Source organism: Psammomys obesus, unplaced genomic scaffold (assembly GCF_907164565.1).
Source record: "Psammomys obesus unplaced genomic scaffold, mPsaObe1.curated_primary_1811, whole genome shotgun sequence".
In the NCBI taxonomy this organism is placed as follows: domain Eukaryota; kingdom Metazoa; phylum Chordata; class Mammalia; order Rodentia; family Muridae; genus Psammomys; species Psammomys obesus.
Window position 1 is genome coordinate 20529749 of NW_026596051.1, and position 25825 is coordinate 20555573.

Genomic DNA, 25825 nt, shown 5'->3' on the forward strand with positions numbered 1-25825 from the left:
TGCTGTGCTGGACCATGCAGAAGGCACTGCATGGTGATGGGGCTTGAGGGTTGTGGGGCGGCAAGGGGATGAGACTCCCCTTTCACAGTAATCACATCCTGCAGTTACAACGCTGATCATCTCTTTAAATTAAAATTTAAGTTAGTATATAAAGCAATGTGTTTCATTATGGAATTTTCATATATGCATGACACAATTTGTTCCTGTTTTCTCCTTTCTCTCACTCACACACAATCTCTCTTCCCCCTGCCTCTCTCACATACACTTTCCTGTCCCTTCTCTTCCATTCTTGCTGGCCTCCTTTCTCACAAACCATCCCCCTTTTCTGACTTAGCTCACTGGTTTAGACTCATACAGGAAATTAAATGTCCACACACGTTTTGAAGGGAACGTTCAGACAAAGCATGAGTCTCCCTATTCATGTACTGGTGGCATTTGAATCGCTACCCAGATATCCACAGCCCCTCTTTGGCTTTCCCTCTTCTTGACCCAGGGTTCTTGGACTCCTCTTCTTCTTGGGAAGCACTCTTCATACTCAGTGGTCTCTGCAGACATCTTTTTCTCCCCAAACCTCTGCCTATCCTGACCCATCAGATCTCTGGATTGAGCTTTCTCCTTTCATCTTCATGCACTCTGACCTTCCTCTGTCGGTATCTTACCTCTCAGTGACAACTTCTCCTCCTGGAGGTGCTCCAGCTTGAGACCAGCCTAATAAGAGCTATACCCCCAGCTGCACAGCAGTCCAGCCTGTGGAGGGGAGAGAAGGAGCCTGAATCCTCTGACTTTCCATCTTCTCCATGCAGGGCCGGGTACTTGGATGAAGATCAGATGGAAATGCTGTTGGAGCGTGCACAGACGGAAACCTTTTCTATAAAACAGAAGCTAGACAATGACTTAAAGCAGGAAAAGAAAAGGCTCCACCAAAAATTAGTAACTAAGAGAAGGCGAGAGCTTCTGCAGAAGGTATGTGAGGCATTGTGCTCTTTATCTCTGCAGAAGCCTTCCCACTGGGTAACAGGCATTGCCATCAGCACAGGATGTTCAGAGCTCGTGGCAAGAACCACCATCTGGAGTCGATTAGTAGTGACTTCTCAGAATGCTGTGTAAAGGAGGATTCTGTGTCGCAGTACAGTGGAGTCTGTCATGGACTAGTAATGTCTGCAGTGGAAGGGAATCAGAGGATGATGATAGGTGCTGACTTTTATGTTTAATTCATACTGTGTGTTAGAAAGGAAAGTATCTTTAATCCCTGTGAGGTGCAAAAGTGACAGTCTCTCTTTCCCTGGGGAAGGCTTTCTAGAGCATGTATGTTATAGATAGGACCTAAGGATTGAAAGGATCAGTGTTGGCTCAGGAACCCCAAGATCAAATTCTCAGCACAAAGGAGATTTATTTGCTCCAGAGGGACAAAGGCCATGGAAGAGACAAAGACAGGATATAGAGGATGAAAGAGTAGGGGGATGGGAACAAGAGAGAGGGCAAAGGGTTATTTGTCTTGAAATTAGGGCAAAAGACAGTCCCTAGATAGAGAGGAGACAGATGTGGCCCGTTGGAAAATGGTGGTTTATAAAAGTAAAAGGGAAAACCTGTGTTAGGATGAGGTGTTTAATTGTAATTGGACATGTTCATTACCTGAGTCAAAAGGGTTTTTGATTGCTGGACTTCAATATTTTGATAGCTGGACCTTCGTAGTCAGCCACAGGATGAGGAAGTAGACAAATAAGGGAATAGCCCTTAGGGACTACCTTTAGGAATGTAATCTAATGTTTTTTAGCAAAGCAGAGGGGATAGGGGAGAAGGGTGAGCCACGTTTGCCATGCTCAGGCTGGCGAGAATCCCACCAAGGACAAATAGACATTTGAGGCAGGCAAGAGGGTGACTGCAAAGTTGCAGGCAGCGAGGCAGCTTTGTGTTCCAAGCTTATGTGCTAAGACCAGAATGCACTACTGCATTTGGCAAGCCCATAGAGCAGAATGGGACTGCAGTGTGCAGAGGGACAAGGCCAGGCCTGGAGGGGAGCTGGCCAGAAGCAGGGCCAAGTCAAGGAGGCATGGTAGGCTGACCTTCTACATTCAGACCGAGGAGAAGGTTAAAAAGCTTTTACAGAAAGAGACAGTGACCCTGCATTTGTGATTTAGGAAGCTTTTTGGGAGAGATAGAACCAAAGAAGGTTCTAGTAGGTGGCCAGATGAAAACTTGCAACCACCCGAGTTAGCATAGCACCTGAGGCTTTAAAAGAGGTCAGGGCAGATTTGGAAGGCTCATGGGGCCTCAGGGGAACCTAGGGTGAGATGAGGTGGCATGTCAGCTCAGCTGGGTGGAGAGGAGAGAAGAGAGAACCAGGGGGCTTTCAGCTGCATCACTAGAAACTTTTTTTTTTAATTCTTTGATAATCTCATACTCAAATACTAGGCATTTTGATCTCCTCCTCTCTCACGTTCCCTTCTAATCCCTCCCAGGTCTCAGAAGTAGTAATAGCTCTGTGAAGGCTATATGTGTGTCCCTAGTGCCAAGGACATGGCCTGACCCATTAAGTCAATAATAATTGACTCAAAAATGTTGGACTGAATGAATGGTTGCACTGATCAGACCATGAACATAGGGAAGAGCAGGACCTCTTGCTCTTAAATAGAAAGGAGACTGTGGACCCACTGTGATGCTATGATGCCATCTTCATGCAGGGCAAGTCTTTCCTACTCCGGAGCCTTAGCACCTGATGGTTTTCACCCAGGACATGCTTAGGCTCTTCCTTAAGAGGCTCCACTGATTTCCTCATGAAGTTTTCTCTCGCAGGTACCAGCATCGACTCCTCTTACTCACATATCATGTTTTTTAGTGACAACATGCCCAGACACACAGTAAAATCAACAACAAGCATGCATTACTGCACTTCTGAAGGCCTGAGCATGTACTGAGCAACTCCTGAGGGTCCCCACTGTAGTGTAGTTGCTGTTACTGCTTCCATTTGACAGATCAAGAAGTAGAGGCAGAGGGAGAGCCAGACTTTGGGTGGAAGGGTCAGAATAGAACCCCAGTATGCTACCTCTTGGGCTTTACCTGGACAACATTTAGCTGCTTGTCAAACATGAATTTTTAACCGTGTGTGTGTGTGTGTGTGTGTGTGTGTGTGTGTGTGTGTGTAGGAGCGGGGTTGCTGAGGTCTGAACAAAGGGTCTCAACACAGGCTAAGTAAACACTGTCACCGAGCAGCCCCAGCCTTCTTTTAACTTTTACTCTTCACTTGGATATAGGATTCACTTTGTTGCCCAGGCTGGCCTTGAACTTATTATCCTCCTCCTGCCTCAGTTTCCCAAGCAGCTAGGGTGACAAGCCCATGCCACCAGAGTCTGGGGTTTGGTTGTATGTAGGGCAATTTTCTAAATGTGAGATTGTTGGGCACAAGGCTGTACATACCTTCTGTGCCGCCTTAAGTTTCAAAAGAAAGTACTGTACCTCTTCACCCTTGATTGCCTGTGCTCCTGCCCCCACGGGCCCTGCCCATCCAGTTGCCCTTTTTCACATTCCTGCCAGCACAAGGAGCAGCAGAAAGAGCAGGTGTCCCTTGGTGAGGCCTCCAGCATTGCGGAGGATGCAATCCAGTACCTGCGCCAGTGGAAAAGTGTGATGGCCGAGCACACAGCTGCCCTGGAGGAGTTGCAGGAGCGTCTGGACCAGGCTGCCCTGGATGACCTCCGGGCCCTGACCGTGTCACTGTCTGAGAAAGCCACAGAGGAGCTGAGGCGCCTGCAGAGCACAACCATGACACAGGAGCTGCTGAAACGCAGTGCTCCCTGGCTCTTCCTGCAGCAGATCTTGGAGGAGCACAGCCGGGAGTCTGCCACCCGCACTGCACAGCTCGAGGCAGAGGAGAGAGAGCATGGCCAGGAGCTGGTGCAGGGCGTGAGGCAGAGGCTACAGCAGGACGCACCAGAGGCCTGCACGGACGAGCAGGCAGAGCTGAGGCATTGGGAGCACTCAGTGTTCACGTGAGTGACGATGAGTGGGTGCTCTCCTTCTCCACCACACTGGGAAGGGAGTGGTTGGTGGAGGAGGGGGAGGCAGGATGGCTGAGCTTGCAGTACCATCCCCAGACAAACAAGACCTGCACACAGTGGGCCTATAAGTCACACAGGATTACACATAACCTGCAGCTTCATCATGGATGATGCACTCTAGGCCAGAAGGGTGGGCAGCCTAGCTTCTGTGGGAGCCACAGACTTCTCTGTATCATCCAGTGGGTTGCCGGTGAATGATGTGCTCCTGGTCCCTCCATAGGCACTGTTGAATGAACTGGGTGGCAGTCAGGCCTAGAATTCCAGCACGTGGGAAGTACAGGCAGGGAGATCAGCCCATTTGTGGCCGGCATGGACCATGTGATGCTGTGACTCAAAATAAAATGTGTGTGTGTGTGTGTGGTGTGTGTGTGGTGTGCATGTGTGGTATATATACCTGTGTGCGGTGTGTGTGGGAGTGTGTGTACACACACGAGCATGCACATATGTGGATGTGTGTGTTGTGGTATATGTGTTTATGTGATGTTTGCATGTGTACATATGTGTATGTATGTGCTTATTAATGTTTGCATGTGTGTAAGCATGTGGACGCTCCCACGTTACATCTGAAGAGGCGGGGTGTCTTTCATCACTCTCCACCTTATTTCCTTATGTAAAGGTCTCTCACTGAACTAGAAGCTTCCCTATTTCTGCTAGGCTAGGCTAGCTGGCAGCAACCTCTCAGGAGTTGCCTGAGATTGCCCCTCAGCCCTGGGGTTCCAGGTACACACAGCCATGACTGGTTTTTTACATCGATTCTGGGGATTTAAACTCAGGTCCTCATGACTGCACAGCAAATGCTCTTACCCACTGAGCCAAATCCCTAGTTGCTGGTGTTATTATTGCCTTGTTTGCATTATGCATTCTCCTGGTTGAATCCTTCCCCTTTGCGAGTGTGGCTTTCTTTGTTTTCCAGTCTCTGGTTAGTTCTTGCTTTCTTGCCCAGAGACACAAGGCACTGTCCCCTCTGCACAATAAGAACCACATCCTCAAATGCCCCTTCTTATGACTGCTGTTGGTCTTTAGTCAACTCAGGCCGGCCTTCCCTCAGTCCCATTGGCTGCAGGATTCTTTGATGTGTGTGAATTCCCATTACTCATTGATTGTTTCCTTCTATGTCATTTGAACCTGTATTTCAGGGAGTGTTTCCGAACCCAGCACAGAGTTAGCCATTTATGGACTAATGAGACATCTCGCTTGGCCATCAGCAAACTCTTATGACTTCTCTGGGGGTTAAGGAGGGTCAACCCACAGGCTCATGCTGCCAGCTGCTTCCATGCTCTGCTGATTTGAGACCCTGAGGGTTATGACCTGAATTTCTGAGGCATTAAGTAAAAATGGCTCTTCACTGTGGTTCGGAAACACACTTTTGTAAGCCAGATGGGCTGCTGCAAATGCACTGAGCAAAGGGGAAAACTGATCATAGAAAAATAATATTGCTTTGAGCCTAGCCCACAGATCTCAAAGCAGGTTTCTACCCCAATGCTGAGGGCAGGATCCTGCCTCACACATACGTGCTTTCTGCTGGCTACAGGGACAGTCTGTTAGAAAGCTGATGAGAGTGATGACTCTGTTCATGACAGAGTCCCTGAAGCTCAGGAGTTCTTGTTACCAGATGGCAACAGGCAGAGGCTGCCCTGAGAGAGGGATCAGGAAGAGGCATTCAGAATCTGGGGGATGTTACATGATGTCAGCTGAAAATCCTGGGCATTCCTGAAAGTCAGACTATTTTCATCAGAGAACTTTCTAGAACTTTTCAGTTCTACATTCTACACTCAGATCTGAACATATGGAGCCCACCCTTGGCTTCCTACGGCAAGTATTCTGCAAATACTTCCCAGTTTCAAAGCATTCACAGAGAAGGTTTCCTGTAGTTGATAGAATGCTGCCAGGAAAATCAAAGAAGCCTTGTTTGTCTGAACATAAAAATGCTTGAAGACTATGAATAAAGGCACATTGGCCAAAGTGGGAGCAAGGAGGGACCTTTCCCAGCACTACCCGTTCTCTGAGGTTCAAGGCTGGGGTAGGGATTCTCAGTGAGGTAGTCAGTATCTGATCCTATGGCTGCCACACCCCAGCATCATAACCTTGGCTTAAAGCCACAGGCAGGTTTTCTTCCATGGTCCAAATGAGGGCACGGACAGAGCCATGCCCCCTCCAGAGACTCAAGGGATCCCCTGTTCCTTGTTCTTCCTAACTTTTGGTCATTGTTGCCAGTTTTTGGCCTTTGTTGACTTGGATATATCACTTCTTTACCATGCCTTGAGTTCCCTGGCTGGAACTGACCCTGTGCCCGTGTCTCCTATGCTGATAAGGACACCACACTTATTCTGAGCTGACCCTTCTCTAGCACCATTTAACCTTAATGCCTCTTATTTGTAGTGACTCCATTTCTAAATAGGCCTTATCCCTAGTATGGTATGGGGTTGACCTTGAGCAGATAACCTGGGGGACCCAGTTCAGTCCCCAGCACACAGCTACCCAGTACGGACTAGGTTATCAAATGAATCACTGGTCTCCATTCTTTATGCAGGAATCAGTGCTGAACCTATGCCCAGAGGAATTGAACATCCCTCCTCTGCACTATGACATGCTGCTGACTTGGCTGGGTGGACTGTGCCTGGTTTGTCTGATATAGTGTTGTATACTGCACCATATACACTAGGCACCCAGGAAATGCATGCAAAGCCACAGATAAGCACCTAAAGCTCTTTGCTGCAGTCAGGGATTTGGCTCAGAGATGCTTTACCTACAGCCTCCCTCCCCACCCCTTGCCATGTTGCCTCTGACCTAGTCCGCGGTCACTGTCCCCTCCCAGGAAGCTCTGCTGTGCAGCCACCTCACTGTCTGAAGAAGACCTGCTCAGGGTGAGGCAGGAAGCCCAGAGCTGCTTCACCCAGCTGGACCGGAGCTTGGCCCTCCCCAGAGTCCGGGCGCGAGTGCTGCAGCAGCAGTTGCAGATGGCCTGGAGGGAAGCAGAGTTCCGGAAACTGGACCAGGCCGTGGCTGCGCCTGAACTGCAGGTAGGGGCCATGTCTAGACTGCCCATTGTGGAGATAACTGTGGACCCACAGGATCCTGTGCCTCCATCAGCTCAAAGCTAATTGTCTCCTTCCCCCATCCATTACTATCTAGCCATGGTGGCCTCTGAACACTCCTAGAACTCCTCAGGTTACCCTAATCTTAAGGTCTGCAGTAGGCTGTTATGGTGCCAAGGCCAGCAAGAACAGTGACCAGCAGCAGCCATGAGTATCTGCCTCCCCCAGCTCATAGCCACATCCTATTGCTTCTTCTGAGCATTGTGTGCGGTGTCTGGCAGTCACCTAGTTACCCTGCCTTTAGCTTATACCACATTCTGATTCAAGGGTCCAAAAGACCCTTTTGTATGTGACACAGAAATGAGATTGGCTCAGCTTGGCTGACCCATGAAAATGGGACTGTCTTACACTGGTCCTAAAGGCTGAGGTGACACCTCTTATGTGCATTCATCCTCCAGAGCCCCAAAGACCAGCACAGGATAGACCTGACCCAAGGCGCTCTGCTTGGCTTGTCCACATGCTGCCCGGTGTCCTTATTTTGCCTGGGCTATTCCTTAGATCTCTCAGGGCCTTTGCATTTCCCATCCTCGGCTCAGCTTCTAGGGAAGCCAACACAAGATGAAGCCCTTGAACTCACTGCTTCTTCTGCCTGTAACATGCTTTGTTGTCTAGGCAAGCATCAGCTCACTGTGGCCTCTGCAGAGGAGCCTCCCTGAACACCTATCCAAACCCAATTGTCATGCAGCTGTTGTCACAAAACTGAGTGTCTCTCCACCACGATGGCCTGGTGTGGAAATTTGCACCTTTAGCCATGCACATGCATCCCTTTGCCTTGGAAAGAAGCCAGTGTCTCCTCTGACCTGTCTCTTCCCACAGCCCAAGGCTAAAAAGCTACGTTCCAAGGGCAGAGGCAAGGCGGACCTTCTGAAGAAGAGCCTGGAGGATAAGATCCGCCTCTTCGAAGAACGGGCCCCTGAAGACCTGGCTGACAAGGTAGGGCTAAGCTCTGGCTGCCTGCAGCATGCAGAGCTTAGAGAACAGAGACCACCCATTGCCACCCAATTAGCAGGCCATGAAGTGCCCAGTGTTCCAGATGAGGACCATTCCTGATTTGAGCTCTGTCCTAAGGCATTCATGTATGCAATCTTCTGTACATCTCTTGGGGTGTGTACACATGTGTGGAGGGCTTGAAGTTAAGCTAATATGTCATTCCTCAGGAACCGTCCACCTTGCTCTTGGAGACAGAGTGTCTCACTGGGACCTGCGGTTCAGAGGTTAGGTTGGAGAGTAAACCCCAGGGATACTCATTCCTCCTTCCTAGTGCTGAGATTCTAAGTATGAACCACCACACACAGTATTTCTCATGGGTTCTTCAGGCTGAACTCAGGACCTCATGCTTTCCTCTTGCTTACAACTGAGCTGTCCTCCCCACCCCCACCCTATGTGTCTGCACAGTCTCTCCTTACTTGTCACTTCTTGTTTGTCCTGGGGACTCTATCACAGTCCACACGGCTCCCTTCATGCTCTAACCTGTACTCTTTACCAGGATACTTATCTCTGTCCCCTGCTCTCCTCAGGTGTTGTCTCCATCTTCAGATATGGAGGCTTCTCCTCACAAGAGGCTTCTCTTCCAAGAAGCCCCCATAAGCACCCTACTGCTTCCCACTCACTGCTCCTCCACCCCTTTTCTTATCTTAACACCCAGAAAACTGTCCATCCCATTCTCCAATATTCTGAGCAGGCACCCCTGGCCAGGCACCATGTGCGTGAGCAGTGACAGAGGATGTCCTATCCCTGCACCTTCAGGCGCACCTGCTGGAGTGATGGATGGAGGTGCATACTTAGCTAAGGACACAGGCTGTGGTTGGTGCCACTGATGGAGCAGAAGAAACATGCCGCTGTGGTCCCAGAAGGGGGATTCTGCCCACAGTGGGATATTCAGCAGATGGGACATGAGCTTCCTGGGACATGCTAAAGAGATCGCTGTGTCATAGCTGCTGAGGTGCTCATGTGCCCCTGTACTCCACAGAGGGAGTGTGTTCAGCGACAGTGTGGCCACATGTCAGAGCTGCCAGTTTTTCACGCTCTATGCCCAGGTTTGGCGGCTTTTAAAATTAAAAAGTCTTGTCATTATCTTTTGATTTATTGAAACAAGATCTCACTTTGTTGCCCAGGCTGGGCCTTGAGCTCATCATGAGCCTGCTGTCTCGGCTTCCCAAGGACTAGGATTATAGGTGTGTGCCGTCATGCCTGGTGCAGTTCTGTGGTTTTAGCACAGGTGTGTCAGGACACATGTGTGTGGTCCGGAGCTGCGCTCTAGAATCTGCTCTGGGCCTGGTCACCTGCTCCCATTAGGTACAGTTATGGGGTAGTATCTCCAGGGACCTGAGTCTTGTGCCTTTCTCATGTAGACTATAGTTGAAGAATGAGCTAAAGACAGGGCAGAGAGGGATAAACTGCTACCTTCTTAGTGTTAAGGCAAATTTGAAAGACATGGAGCACCATGAGGGAGAGATGGATCAGTCCTACAGTCTAGCGACCAAACTGACCCCACCACCCAAACATGATGGCACCAAGACTCCCTGGGAGAACAGAGCCAAAGTCAGGCTTCTGAAAAGCAGGCAGAGGAGAGTCACCATGAAGAGAGGAGGACCTTAGAGAGACAAGAGCTGCTGTCCCTAGTGGAATCTGCATCGTATTGAGGCTGGAGGGAGTGTTTGGTTTGTAGTCCAGTGGCTAGAGAATGGAGGTTTGGTTTATGGGAGAAGATGGGTAGCCCAGCCCTGAGTAAAGGCTACTACTGCACTGGAGCAGAGGCAGCCCAGGGAATGTGGGACCCCCTCAGAAAGGATGCTCTGTGGGTGTGCTGCGCCATCATGAGGTGGAGGGGTGCGCAGAGACAGGTGCTTGGTGGAGCTTGTCAGATAGCTGGGAACCCCGAGAGCCAGCTTGCTGGTACTGTTGAAGTGGGGCAGCCCACGGAGGGACTTTTCTGATCCCCGGGTGACCAGGTACCAACAGTGAGTTGGCAGAGAGCAGCTGAAAGGCAGATCAGTTTCTACCTACAGCTTGACCTCCTCCCCCAACCCTGCCCCAGCTCCTTTCAGTGGTTGCCTGCTGAGGAGCATACAGACATGAACATGGCTGCTGTGTCAGTGAAGGAGGGATCTGTGCTGAGTAAGCCAGGCCTCACAGAGAAAGATGTTGAGAGGGCCTGCCACTGCGACCTTTATTTATTATTTATTTGTGTGCATGAGGATGCAGAGGCAGATGTCTGCATGTGTGTCAGAGCCAGAGGACAACCTCAGGAGTCATTTCTCAGGCACTGTCCACCTTGTGTTGTGAGAAAGGGTCTCTTTTGTTCTTGGCCTGTAGCTCTCCAAGGAAACTAAGCTGGTTGTCCAGTGAGCCCAAGGGACACGCCTGTCTCCATCTCCCCAGCACCTGCATTTCAAATGCATACCTCCAAACCTGAGTTTTAAAATAAGTTTTTAATGTGGGTTCTGGGCCTCTAACCTAGGTCCTCACACCTGCAAGGCAACCGCTTTTCCAACTCCCTGCTCTATCTGTGACCGTATATAATAGGTCAACCCCACAAAGGGCTGTTTCACTCTGGCAGGTGCCCACAGCGTAGGCAGTCTTGAGTCGGCAGCTTACTGCTCCTCCAAAATAGAGATAAATTTCCTCTCTCTGTGCTTGTGTGGTTCGTGTTTCTTCAGGGTCATTGCGAGAGTGATGCAGACCCCCTCAGACATGAGTACTACACTGAGTTTACTCTCTCCACTGTAGTGTTCAGGGGTTCTCCCAAGAACCAGAGCCAATGTGATACACATACAAAGGCACATAGACCAGAGAATATCTGCTCTGGAAATAATGGATGGCAAGAAGATCCATGTTCAGTCATTGGCAGGTCAGGGAACCCCGAGATCTGGAGGAGTAACATGTAGTCCAAAGGCCAGGGGTGGGGCTGCGTTGGTTCTCAGGGTCTGAAGCTTGATGTACAGCAGAACTAATGCAGGGGCAGGAGAAGGGGAGTGGTCCAGCTTGAGAGTACAGTGAGTTCACCCTTCCTCTCCCTTCGGCCCAAGAGGGAAAACCTTGGTGGGTTGCTGATGTCCACCCAGGCAGGCGAGGGGATAGTCTATCCCATCCCGATGATGTCAGCACTCATCTCTTCCCCAAACACCCAGGACCCTGGTTACCACTCAGCTCAGCAAGTGAATGCAACAAGGGTTGCATTTCAGGTCTGAGGAGTCCTCCCTCTCCTCAGGGCTTCCTCGGGAAGCCCTGTGTTGGGAAAGCAGAGAACGTGCACAGCTCAGGTTGGTGTGTAGCATTTTCTGTCTTTCACTGATGAGAAATGGGTGTCTGTCTACATCATCTCTCTTATGCATGTGTTCTTGTCGCTGTATGTTGTAGGTACGCGTTCGTGTGTGTGTGTGTGTGTGTGTGTGTGTGTGTGTGTGTGTGCATGCAGATCAGCTTGCTCCTGTGTGCACATGTCTTTTTATGAGGTAGAGGACAGGATGATGTCCTGTGCCTTCCTCAATTGCTCTCCTTTTTTTTTTTTTTTAATAATCTTTCTTTCTAAACCTGGAGTTTAACAGCTGGCAAGGTTAGTCTCAGGAATTCTCCTGCCTCTGCCCCCTCCCCTCCATAACCCTAGGGTTATAGACACACACTGTCCTGCCCAGCTTTTATGTGGGTACTGGGGATATGGATTCAGGTCTCCTGCTTATACAGCAAGCACCTTAGCAACTCAGCCATCCCCCAGCCCTATATCTTCCCATTATCCGCCTATTACCTGGTAATCTGTCAAGCATCTTTTGCTCCATTTCCCCTCTAACACTTAAAATTTGAAGGGTTTCCATGTCAAAACATAGAAGCCATCCTTACCTTTCATCCCAGTATGCTGTCTCACCACACGTGGGAGTGTTAAACCCATTTAACCTTCTCATTGAACGGGCGTATAGGTTCTTAATTCCTTGATGTTTCAAGCATCCTGGAGTCTCTGCATGAACTGTTCACCTATTACGGTAAGGGACAGAGAGCAGCCACCACTGTGCATATCCCAGGTGAGAAGATGGGGGACTGGATGATCTTACAGCTCCTGTTACAGAGCTGTGAGCGACAGAGCAGAGCAGGAAGCTTTTGCACTTTGCATCTTTTCCCATTAGTGGTTCCGTTTGATGGACACCTCAGCTCACCCTTGGCATGCTCCTTCTGGCGGTTTTGATCAGCAGACATGAGAATACTCATAAGTATTTCTCAGGAGCGTGTAAGGCTAAATGAAAATGACATGACCATGGTTCCATTCACCCATTGTTTCTCAGTTTGTTTTAACGACACACACTTCCACATCACACACCCATTCATTATTCATTCACCGTTTCCAGGTTTTGTGATGTGCCGTGCATGCACACTTCCTCGGGAATATCACACCTGAGTTGTGACTTCATTCCTGCTCATCAACAGCCTGCCCCACGGTGCTTCTGCAGCCGCCTGGCCGTTATGCAGAGGTGGCTGGTATTTGTCAGGGCACCTCTTCCAGGTCCTCTTGGCTTCACAGCTCATCTTCAGGTGGCCTGACAAGAGAGGGAGCAGGTGGCATGGGTTCTCACAAAAGTCTGTCTTAGGGAGGGGTGGGGTGCTCACACAGCCACAAGGGCCAAGGAGACTCCATCCTGTTCTTCTAATGTCTGTTCTCATGCCTTGCTCAGACCTTGAGGCAACCGGTGTGCCTGCATTTCCCTGAAGCACTGAGGGAGAAGGGGAGCTTCCTACAACCCCAAACAAACCCAGACTTTATCGTTTATGTTCATGGGGGTTAGGGGTGCAATACCGTCTTTGCTTGTGTATGGCAAGTGCTATACCACTGACCTACTCCCAGCCCTCAGCTAATGTTTCTCTGATTATTTTACCTCTGCCACAAATCATATCACTCATGTGTGTGTGTGTGTGTGTGTGTGTGTGTGTGTGTGTGTGTGTGTGCATGTGTCTGTGTGTTGCATGTGTTGAGAGGCCAAGTGTCAAACACAGGTGTTCAACCTCAGTCACTCACTGTCCACCTGTTTTGTTGGAACAAGGTCTCACCTGGAACTTGTCAAGTAAGCCTGGCTGGCTGACCGAAGCCTCAGGGATCTACTGTTCCCCTTGCTTCTCCAGCTTTGGGACTGCAAGCCTTTGCTACCACATCCTTTTTTTTTTTTTTTACATTGGTTCTGGGGAGTGAACTCAGGTTCTTATGTTTATGGCTGAGCCATCCCTCCCCCAACCCCCACAGTGAATTTGGATGCTTCGGATGATACTCTTCCTTTCTACCCTGTTATTTTAAAACTTTTGCCTTTTTAATATTTGTTCAACTTATGCACAGATTTTTAAGGAGTCAAATGATTACAGAAAGCTTGGGCTAATAAGTATGTAGGTAAGCAAATAAATAAGTAATTAAGTAAATAAATAGATAAATAAATAAATAAATAAATAAATAAATAAATAAATAAATAAATAATGAGAGCTAGAGCATAAATGTTCACATCCTAACTTTACAGGGGACCGTTTGAAGTTCAGCTGTGTATTCTAAACGGCATTCTCACCTTACTACTTGGTTTCTCTGCTTTGAATTCTCTATTTTCTTTTCTCTATGAAAAGTGGAAATTTCATTTTATGCCACTCGGCAGTCACTCCTCTACCCCCAACATGATTAAACTGATGATTATGATTTCTATTATTACTACTGCAGTGTTATCCACAAATAGATTCAAATAGATCATTGAGTAAACCAAGGTTGGTTTTAATCTTACATAAACCCTCCCCTTTCCTGTAGTTAATGTTGTTTGTTTGTTTTGTTTTTCTGAGACAGGATTTCTTTGTGTAACAAGCCTTGGCTGTCCTGGGCTCCGTTTGTAGACCAGGCTGGCCTCAAACATACAGAGGTCCACCTGCCTCTGCCTACTACTATTGTTCTTTCCTTCCTTCCTTTCTTCCTTCCTTCCTTCCTTCCTTCCCTCCCTCCCTCCCTCCTTCGCTCCCTCTCTCCCTCCTTTCTTTCTTCCTTCTTTCTTTACTTTTCTTTTCTTTTTAGAATAGCTTCTCTGTGTTTACAACTATCTTATTCTGCTTCTTGGCAGCTGACCAAATGTTCTATCAGGACTTCTCAAAGTCGTCTCTAGGTTCGTCTCTTACCGGACATGGGCATCTGGGCCTCACACACAGCTCCTGTCTTAGTCTCCTTTGGGTCTTCCTTTTCTTTTCTTTCTTTCTTTTTCTATTTGCCTTCTTTTTTATTATTTTGTTTGTGAACAATGGTCTAGGTTTCATCTTGCAAGCCTTTGGATTTCTTTCTGTCTCTTCTTTCAGAACAATTCTGCCCCATCTCTCTTCCTAGAGTAAGAATGTTTTACTGTCGATGGCTGCTATGGCCTCTTGTCTTGCTCCAAGAATGTGAATGTTTTTTATAGGTTTATTTATTTGGTTTTATGGGTAAGTGTGTGTGTGTGTGCCTGCTTGTCTGTATGTGCACCACATAAGTGAAGGTACCTGAGGGGGCCAGAAATATGCATTGGATCATCTGGAACTGGAGATATAGGTCGTTGTGAGGTGTCTGTCGTGGGTGGTGGGAACCAAACGCAGGTCCTACAAGAAACAGCAAGTGCTCTTAGCCACTGAGCCATCCCTCCAGCTGCCAAAAATAACTTATAATTCCTCCTCAGTGCTTTCCAGGAACTCTCCAAGGAGTGTGCCTCTCTTTGGTTGTTTGCTCGTGTTTATTAGTGGGCTAGCTCTGGGTCCCATGAGGCTTATAGCCCATGGCCTTCATTTCTAGAAGTCCACTCAGTGTAGTCCTTCAAAATCAGCTGAATTCCTAAGGGAAGACCACAGTAGTCTTTTTGCCTAGAGTGAAAAAGGTCTGGATATCCAAGATTGTGGTGCCCAATAGGAAAAGAGCTGAGAATTCCACAGCTGGTATGCAAATTTGCAGTTGAGCTTTCTGTTCTCAGTGCAGAGCCTTTACATGCATCTGGCTTCCTTCTCCAAGCTGAGTAATTCCCATAGAATAAACCAGGAGTCATCTGCAGTGGAAGGAGAGGGAATGGCCTGCTACTCAGAGGCCAGGCTGGGGTATCCTTGATGCTCAGCCTTTTCTTCACCCTACTTCCCCATGTTGCTGATGCTCATTTTCTTGGGCTTGGCACATCCCATAGAACACAGTATTTTGTTTCTGATGTACTCTGGGTGGCTGAGATTTCAGCTTGGAGGACTGCCAAGTCATTAATTTACTGTTCAGTCATATAGTTTCATGGTTTAACTCATACCCACTGCAAACAGAGATATTTTGATTTTTCACTTACCTGTTTATACATTTTTTAATTTGCTTTTCTTCTCTTATTTTTCTAATAAGACCTCTAGTCTTGTACTGAGTGAGAGTGGAGAAAGTAGGCACCTTGTCTTGCTACTGATCTTAGTGGAAATGCTTCAAGATTTCCCCCAATGAATATAATGTTGGCTGTCAATTCATCATATTAAGCGTGCTCTATTTTTAAATAAATCTTCTATTCTGAGTCTTTTCAGGACTTTTAACAGAAAGGGATATTAGAATTTGTCAAATGCCTCTTTTGTTTCTGTTAAGATGGCCATGAGATTTGTATTTTTGGGACCATTGATGTAAGTTAAAACAATTATTAGTTTACATATATCGAGCCATACCTTTGTCTCTGGCACAAAGCCAACATATTTGTGGTGAATAATTTTTTAAATGTGTTCTTGAATTCAGTTAGCAAGTGTATTGTTGAGAAGTTTTGTATCTAAGTTCATTGGAGAGATTGCTCTGGAGTTATCATTTTGTTGTTGCTGCATCTTTGTCTGGTCTTGGTATTGGGAATCCTAACTTCATAGGCACTTTGACCGTGTTTCATCCCTTTCTGTTTTGAGAAGCATTGGTAATAGTTCTTTGAAGGCCTGGTGAAACACCAGTGAATCCATCAAGGCCTAGACTTTTTTCTAGTTCGGAGATTTTTAATTACTGCTTCAACGTCACTGCTTATTATAGATTTTGTTTAAATTGTTTATCTTATCTTGGTATAATTTTGGTACATCATACATGTCTAGAAATCCATCCATTTCTTTAAAACTTTTTCAAGTTAGTGGAAGGAATTCATGTTTTCATGGTTAGACCTAATGATTTTCTAAATTTCACTGATATCTGTTGTAGTGGCTCCCTTTTCATCTCTAGTTTTATTTATCTGAGTCTTCTTTTCCATTTGGTTCAGTTGGCTAAGGGTTTGTGTATCTTGTTCATTTTTTTTTCAAGAACCAGGTCTTTGTTTTGTTGATTTGAGTTTTGTTTGTTTCCATTTCATTTTTTGCTGCAAAATTCATTATTTTTCTTTTGGGCTAGTGATTTGGGGTTATACTTGTTTCTTTTCTAGAACATTGCTAAGTCATTTATTTGATATCTCTCTGAAATCTTACTAGAGACAATTGGAGCTATACATTTCTCTCTTAAGACTTCTCTCATTGTGTCCCCAGGATTTTGGTATGTTGTTTTTAAACTTTCATTTGATTCTAGAAATGTTTTTATATTATTCTTGATTTTTTTCAAAGATCAATTCATCATTCAGTGGTGTGTCTTTAAATTCCTGTGAATTTCCTTTTGTTCTAAAGTTTCTTGTGCTATTGATTTGTTTTAGTCTATTCATGTTCTATTATGATCAGACAGAACACAAGGAATTATTTCAGTTTTCCTAATACTTGAGACTTGATTGTGTCCTAATAAATCATCAATTTTGGAGAAAGTTACATGGACTGTTGAGAAAAATGTGTATTGTACAGTATTTGGATGGAGTATTATGGAGATGTCCATTAAGTCCATTTGATATATGATGTCATTTAATTCATGTATTTCTCTACTTTTGTTGGGATAGCTTGTCAGTTGTTGATAGTGAGGTAGTGAAGTCATCTACTGCTATTGTTCTGGGGTTAATCTGTGACATTACGTCTACTAGTATTTGTTTTATGGAACTGAGCAGACCTGTGCTCAGGGTGTATATGTTTAGAATTTTAGTGTCTTCCTGGTAGCCGTTCCCTTTATCAGTGGAGTCACTACTGTCATATTTTCTCATTGGTTTTGGTGTGAGGTCCCTCTCTTCAGACATTAGAATGATGAAACCTGCTTGTACCCTAAGTCTATTTGCTTGGACCACCTTTCTCCATCCTTCCACCCTAAAGTAGTGTCTGTCTTTCATAATTCGATGTATCTCTTAAAGGCAACAATTAGATGGCTTTTACTTTTTGATCCTGTCTCCTAGTCTGTGCCTTTTTACTATGGAATTGAGACCATTAATATTCAGAAATATTACTAAAATGTGTGCCTCGGTCCTTGCCACTTTGTTGGCTTTGTGGTGTTTGGCTTTGTGCCCTTCCATAACTGTTATTCTAGAGTGTATATTTTTTCCTCGTGGATGGAATTGTGTTTCTCTTCAGCTCAAAGGAATTCCTTCAAGCATCTTCTGTAAGGCAGGCTTAATGATCATAAATTCGTCTAGCCCATTTTTATCATGTGAAGTTTTTATTTTTCATGCAGCAGTGATGGATAACTTTTTCGGGTAGAGTTCTCTCAGATGGCAATTACTGCCTTTCAGAACTTGAAATAATCTTCTAGGCCTCCTGGATTTCAAAGTTTCACTTGAGTGATTCCCTCTTGTTCTGATAGGTATTGCCATGTATGTGCTTCTGTCTTGCAGCTTCCAACATACACTCTGTTCTGCATATTTAATGTTTTCGTTGTAGTGTAATGAGATTCTCTTCTGTTCTTGTGTGTTTGGAGTCCTGGTCTGGCATTTAAAATTTTTCATTTGATTGCAGAAATACTTTTATTTTCTTCTTGATTTCTTCAAGGACCAATTTGCAATTCAGTGGTGTGTCTTCAAATTTCTATGAGTTTGCTTATGGTCTAAACTAACCTCTTTTTCTAACTTTGGGAAATTTTGTGTTATTTTTCTTTTTAAAATGTTTTCTACCCCTTTAGAATGGTATTTTTTCTTCTATGTCTATTATCTGTTGGTTTGATTTTTTCAGAGGGTCTGTGTATCTTGAAATCCTCATTGTTACAGTTTTATTTTGTTTCTGTGCTTTTTGGATGCTTGTTGGAAAAATACAAGCTTTTCCATCTTGTCTTCAGGTTCCATATTCCACCCTGTAATAGCCAGCCATTAGCAGTGACAGAATGGCATCCACTACGTTTTTAGCTAATCAGATTAGGAGTCGGAGGGGAGTGGGGGGATAATGATAAGGATTAATTATTAGATGGACTTCGCAAAGAAAAAAAATGAGGTGGGTGAAGAAGCTGGAAGGGAAAAGTTGGGGTCCTGTTAGGACACACCCATTTTAGAGATTGTTAAAGCTACAGATGGTTATAATTGAGAAGCAAAAAGAGGAGGGTGTAAATGCGAAAAAAAGAACACAAGACAGGAGCAAGAAGAGCACGGCAGAGGTGTGACTGGAGAGTATTGAGAAGAATGCCATATAGTAAGTATGGGTGAAGATAAACACTCCTGTGACCTAACTGGGCCTCATCCAAACAAAATCAAAAACTTCCTGAGACATTTGGGTAAAATTAGCAGGCAATCTACAGAGGTAAGGGCAAAAAGGAGTGCTTATGGGGTGAATTGCTGGCGCAGCTAAACTGAGTTGACTGGTGAAGTTCCCAGACCCCTCTTGCTCTGGCATGTTGCCCAATGCTGTGGGCAGCAGGACAGCAGGAGCCTTTGGTCTCTGCAGCCTTTGTGTAGGTCCTTTCCTGATCTGATCATTCTTGTTTTCTGGGGCCTTTGAACTTCACTGTGTGCCTCTTCTGATCCTGGGGATTCCTTGTAAGTGAGGAAGTCCCTGCTTAAGCCTCCTGCTTGCTGGTAAGATGTGTGGTTTCGAATCCCACGAAGACCCGGTGGCCTTAAAGGGCATCTTAGGACACAGAAAGGGCTTCCTTGAGCTTCTAGCACTGTCAGGGAAAACTAGGAAGGAAGTTGTTTGAACTTCCTATTTAAAATAAGAACATTAACAGGGCCCTGTTCTCAAATGAGTTGTTATCATTTGAGATGCATGAATATGTAAGGAAGCCAGCCCATTAATACCGCATAGATATGCAAATCTTTCTCCCCCAAGGATTCAAACCTGATATAGAGGTATAATCTCACCAGGTGCTGGAATTAACAAAGTAAGCTTCCCAAAGAAAGAAAAGGGAAAATTCGCGGAAAACAATTTCTGTTCGTGGCGTTCTTAAGGGATGTACAAAAGACTTTGTGCTTGCATCACATTAAAGATATTCACTTACAGTTACCTGGAGCTGTCCCTCAGGGCCACTGCACAGCATCTTCCCAGGGGCAGGGCACTGTGCCTTGGGAAGGCTGAGGCTCGAGGAGCTTGTAAGGTCTTCAAAGGCACCAACATCTCAATGGCAGCACATGCTTTATTCCTGAAGAGACCTAAGAGACCTACGGACCTAAGGAACCAGAGGCCACTGTCCACTTACAGACCGGAGGATGTGGAAAGGAGACTGACATCTTTCCTCTTTGGCTCGTAGTCCTCCATTGGTAGGGAGGCTAGGGAAATTGGGTGAGTGGGTTAAAGATGAATGGACATCTCTCCTGATCAGCCATCAGTGGAGACTGGTTGAGCTGGGAGAGTGAAAATCTAGATAAACAACTTTCTTTAGTTTCAGGAACTGTCATTATTTAAAACCAAAGGGAGGAGTTTTACAATGGCACTACTATGGTTAACCTTCCTGACTTCAGTTTCTATCAGAGAAGTGAAAATGGGCATGGCCATCATTCTTGTAATTGCTTCCGGCTGGTCAAGGGCCGTACCCTCCAGGGGAAAGGAGGTCCAGTCTTTTTTGGGGGAGGAACACACTGTCAATGTGTCTTTTGGCTATTTTCCTGGATAAGGACTTCACACTATGATACAAAGCATGTTTGGCAATTAAGAAAAGACGGGGTACAAATCTGCACTTTCTAAATTAGGGTCCAAGAAAGCAGGCAGGTTCTGTGGTGAAGGTCAGCAAGCAACCACATGATAGATGGGGGGGAGAGGCATCAGAGACTGATTGAGAAGCCCAGAGTTTCAGCAAAAGCTTCCAGGCTCTGGCAAAAAAAAAAAAAAAAAAAAAAAAAAAAGTCGATCTTCTTTGGCTAGCTCTTGGCCTCTATTAAGTTTCAGTTACCTTGGAAACCCATCCAGGATGGGTACCTGGTTCTCCAGACTGGACAAAGATTGGGTCTAGTGTACCGTTCAAAGAATCTGACCTGCCTCTCCCTAGTAAGCCCATGTTTCTTGGAAATATTATGCTTGCCCTAGTGCTCTGTGCTGTTCTGGATCCTGCTGTTGGTGGGAGGGAGGGGCCATAGCAGCATGCATCTTTGAATGAATGTAGTCCCTTGCAGGCTTTCTCTTCTGTATGTACTCCATGTCCAGAAGTTTCTGAATGTCCTTCTAGGGAGTAGCACCTCCTTCTCTTCTTCCTGTCTTGACTCACCCCCACCCCTCCATGTTTCAAAGCCTCAGTGCTTCTGGAAGTGCAGGTCTGAGCCTTTCAAACAGGGCTCCATTCTTCTGGGGACATTCAGGGAAGGGCTGGGCAGTCATGGGAGGTACCTGAGCCATGGTCTTCCTCTGGCAGCCTCAGCTTCAGCTTAGTGTCTTTGTCCTACTGAGATATAGAAGCATCAGGTACAAACATAAATATTAAAGCAGGTCACATGGCAGGACAAGGCCTGTGGGCTTTTATTTTTTATTGTGTTAAGTCATACCACAGGATATTTACCAATGTAACTACTTTTAAGAACACAGCCCACTGCTATTAAAGTTCATTTACACTGTTCTAAGCCATCACCACCATCCAGCTCTAGACATTTACATCTTGCAAAGCTAAAACACCACACAGGTTCCAGAGCAGCTTCCCAATTGCTTTCACTGCAGCCCCTGGGTACCACAGTTCTCCCTGAGTGTGACCACACAGTATTTGTCCCTTTGTGACTGACAATTCTCACTAAGCCTAACTCCCTCCATACCCCTCCACAATGAGTTACCTCCCTATCTCATGCCAAATCCTGTCTTGCCCTGTGGCTGTATTTCACTTATCCACTTACCCATTCCTGACAGTGGGCATGATTTTGTTTTTGGTTATCATGGGTAAAATTCTAGAAACTTTAAAGACAAAATGAAGAGCTTAGAGGAGATGTGGATTGTCCACCTTTCTTTTTGATTGGCAATTTATGCTCCTGGGTTGGGGACGGGGACACCCAGTGACCTGCTTTCCCAGGCTCAGGGAGTGAGCTTACGGTGTCTGTGTAGGAGGTGTGGTGGTAGTACCTGGGAGGCTGAGACAGGAGGATTACAGGTTTGAGGAAGGGAGAGAGAAAGAAAGAAAGAAGGCTGGATTGTCTTCCGCTGTGGCCTGGTACAATGCAGCCACTCCTGATGAGACCTCATAGACTAAGATCAAAAGGAAGGAGAGGAGGACCTCCCCTATCAGTGGACTTGGGGAGGGACATGGATAGAGAAGGGGGAAGGAGGGTGGGATTGGGATGGGAGGAGGAAGGGAGCTACAGTGGGGATACAAAGTAAATAAACTGTAATTAATAAAAATAAAAATAAATTAAAAATAAAGAAAGAAGGTAGGGGCTTCAGGGAGACAGCTCAGCAGGTAAAGGCACTTGCTGCCAAGCCTGATGACCAGAGTTCCGTCCTTGGAGCCCACATGGTAGAGGAAGAGAGCTAACTCTTAAAAGTTAGCCTTTGACCTCTGCATGCACTATATGGCACACACGCATACACGCTCTCGGGCGCGCGCGCACGCACGCACGCACACACACACACACACACACACGTAAAATTAATAAAAAGAAGAAAATGTAGAGTGTTAAGGACAGTAGAGAACAGCAGCACACAGGTGCTGAAATAACAGCTGAGCAAGAGGGCCCTGCGGGATGGAAGCATGATGGCTGGTATAGGAGATGGGAAGAGGAGCACAGAATGAAGAAGGAAGCACAGAGAAGAGACAACGTGAAGAATGAGGGAGCTGGGAGGAGCCAGAGAGCCAAAGGCAAACAACTGAGAGGAGATGGAAAGCACTTTAGTCAGGCAAAGTCACCAGCCCCAACCAAGATGCTTTGAGGGTTAGGTGTGGCTGGGCCTGCCTGTACAGAAGGCCTGGTACAGGTGTAGACTGCCATCCCCCAGCATGTGGGGAGCGTGTGAAGGGCTGGCAGTGGACAGAACCAAGTCTGCTCACTTCTGAAGATACACAAAGACCGTGAAGGGCACTGAGCCTGCTGTCCTCAGCAGCTGAGCCCTTGCCTTGCTCCAGCAGAGTGCCAGGCTGCTGTCTTCTGGGGAGGGACCCTGGGATCCTCAACTTGTGCTCTCTGGGAGGCTGTGGGCTCTTCTCCCTCACAGCCCCTCAGGTCCTCTGGTTCTGTCCCTTTTCTCAGGTGCGAGGGGAATTGCTCCAGGAGAGGGTACAGAGGCTGGAGGCCCAGGAGGCACACTTTGCTGAATCACTTGTGGCTCTGCAGTTCCAGAAGGTAGCCCGGGCTGCTGAGACCATCTCAGTCTACACCGCCCTGCTTAGCATTCAAGACCTGCTGCTGGGGGAGCTGAGTGAGTCTGAGACATTGACTAAGTCAGCCTGTGTGCAGATCCTGGAGTCCCACAGCCCGGTGAGTGGGGTTGGGGTAGAGAAAAGTACCTGTATCAATGGTTCCTTGGGGTGCCTGGTGCTTCATCAGGCATGGAATTGGTTTCCACATGTCTTGTATGTGAACTGGGGACCAAGTAAGATGACTTAATAATTATACACGAGCACTATGCCCTAGCCAGCCCTGGCCCCATCCCAGCTCTGGCCCTTGCCTCTGAATCTCCACACCCTGGGAACTGAATACCTTTTCCATTCCAGGCATGAGTCCTAGTTGGTAGCGTCTCTTCACAAATTCTGTGAAAACTCATCATGCATCTTTCAATTAGGGCACATCAAATGCAGTCGTGTCTCAGGCTGTATTTGATTCTGAATGTCGCCGGCACTCCCACCTACCATGATCTTTAAGCCGAAGAACTGCCTCCGTGAAATAAAAGCTCTGCTACCAATTTTAGGTCCTTAATATGGGTTTTTAAAAAAATATTTTATTCTGTTTTTAACTATATGTTCTGTTTGTGTCTGTGTGTGGTTATATGCCCATGAGGATAAGTGCTGATGGAGGCTAGAAGAAGGTATTGACTCCCCTAAAGTTAGAGTTACAGGCAGTTGTGAGCTGCCAGATGTAGGCTCTGGGAACTGAGCTCAGGTCCTCTGGAAGAGCAGCACATGCTCTTAACCACTGAGCCATTTCTCCAGCACCTATATGTAGATTTTTTCCCTGAAATTTTATTAATAATTTTATACAATGCATTTTGATCAGATTCACCCCTCTCCCAACTCCCCCCAACTTTTTGTCTTTTTTTTAACCCCCTCCCCAAATATAGTTTGTGCTCCCTATATACTCTTAGATGTGTGCTCTGTACTTAAGTATGGTCAACCTACCAGAGGCCACATGTTTCAGAAAATCTCTCTCTCTCTCTCTCTCTCTCTCTCTCTCTCTTTCTGTGTGTGTGTGTGTGTGTGTGTGTGTGTGTGTGTGTGTGTGTGTGTGTATGTGAAGTTATCAATTGCAATAGCTCCCCAGCTAGAGTCAGGCTCTGTGCAAACTCTTCTTTCCAGGATCTTGTCTGGCTGGACCTTCCTCAGGTCTTATGCACATTGTCACAATTGCTATGCGGTCATATGTTCACACGTCTGCCCTGCTGTGTCTGGAAAGTTCTCTCCTTGTGTTTACCTACTTTTCTGGGACTTGATGTCTCTCAGTCTTCCCTTCTGAAATGTTCCCTGGGTCTGGGGAGGATGGGTGTGATTCAGATGTCCCATTTAGACTGGAGCATTCCAAATTCTCTCTCGCAATGGCAGTTGTCATTCTCTGTGTTGATCGGCATCTACAGCAAAATGCAGCTTCTCTAGTGATGGTTGAGAGTATGTGTGGATTTTATTTTTAATCCCATGAATTACAGTAACAACTGCCAGTGAGGTAAAAGCTCTCATTTTCTGAGGCCCTGGAGGATCAGGCAAACATTGAGAAGATGTGATGGGCCATGGTCTTACTGACAGTTCCTTACTTAATCGAGCTTCTTAATGGTATCCCTTAGGCAGGATCAGTCACAAGCTGTAGTCTTGCACTGCCCTGTGCTTAAGCTCTTTGTCACATATTGTCTTAGGTAACTGCTGAACTGTGCTATTGATAGTCTCACTTCTCAGGTAAAGACACTGAGCTTTGGGCAGATGTCTCCTTATGAGACGGCATGACTACTGAAAGAATCCTGAAACCAAATCTGTTTCTGTTTCTGACTTTGAAAGACATGTCAAATTCACAGCTGAATCCAGCTGAGTTTGCCAAGGTTGTAAGCCATGCTTCTTTAAAATGGAGCAAATAGCAGAGGACTCTGGAGGAGCCGGGACTATTTTTTGGTACACATATGTATCCTGCCCTGTAATAGTTCAACAAAATTTGTGTAGAAGTGGGGTCATTATAAAAATTCTAACCCCAAATATCCAAGTGTGGACACATTGAATGTACATGCTTTCTCATGCTTTGCAAACTGGAGAAGATGGCGGCATTCTAGGGCACATCTTCTCTGTGAGTGCACTGGGCTCACAGAGAACACACACAAATAGAGTCGGATGGAGGCTGGCACCCAGCAATTTAAGGAGCAACTTTGGGGGGATGAGGAGATAGTGAGGCTGTATGTGTCCTGCTGAGATTCAGTGCCAGGGGAGAGATGTCTGCAGCCTGCTCCAGGACAGAGCAACCCTGACTGTGGATTTTAAACCAATGCTGTGTCACCATGAGGAAGGCATCCAGAAGGAGTGTGACCTTCTCGGGATGATAAGCCAAGCTGAAATTGTTCTAGATGATTTGACTGTCCCTGTCCAAAAGCATCCTCTCCAGGGAAGAAAATTCTCTGTGGGGACCTTAGAAAAGTCACAGACTAAGTTCAGATGACCACAATACCTTGAGGGAAAAAAATCACATAAAAAGTCACACATGAGCAACTCCAGATGACCTAGGCACAGGATAGACAACAACAACAACAACAACAACAACAAAAATGGCATTAAGATTGCTGAAGACTTTAGTGTTCATATTATCAGTGTAGAATGTAAAGTAATTCTGTATGTAATTTATTAAAGAAACTAAAGATGAAATAAAAGTGATTTTTAGAAAAATTTATTTCCTTGATGAAACTTGTACTTCCAAGTTCAAGTTTCAATACACATAATAACAAAAGTAAACTTGCTCAACCAGAGGGAAGTTGGTGAATCAGTCATAGTCTTAGGTAGGGTTTCTATTGCTGTGAAGAGTCACTATGACTACAGGAACTTGTATAAAGGAAAAGCAGTTAATTGGCACTGTCTTGCTGTTCACGGGTTTAGCCCATCATATTCACGGTGGGACATGGGAGCATGCAGGCAGACATGGTGCTGGAGGGGAGCCGAGAGTTCTACATCTGGAGCAGTCAGCAGGAAGACAGGGAGACTCTGGGCCTGGCTTGAACTTCTGAGACCTCAAAGCCCGCCCCCAGTGACACAGTTTCTCCAGCAAGGCCACACCTCCTAATAGTGCCACCCATGTGAGCCTCTGGGGACCACTTTCTTTC

General features: G+C 46.3%; 1 protein-coding gene across 1 annotated transcript in view; it reads left to right on the plus strand.

Annotated features, from left to right (window-relative positions):
- The window catches only part of Evc2 (EvC ciliary complex subunit 2), a 79378-nt gene that overhangs the window by 39820 nt on the left and 13733 nt on the right, over positions 1-25825 (plus strand). The window contains exons 11-15 of the mRNA XM_055624066.1: positions 804-963; positions 3532-3986; positions 6871-7075; positions 7967-8083; positions 22576-22803. Of these exons, the coding sequence (XP_055480041.1) occupies positions 804-963; positions 3532-3986; positions 6871-7075; positions 7967-8083; positions 22576-22803 (1165 nt within the window). The remainder of the gene's footprint in view (positions 1-803; positions 964-3531; positions 3987-6870; positions 7076-7966; positions 8084-22575; positions 22804-25825) is intronic.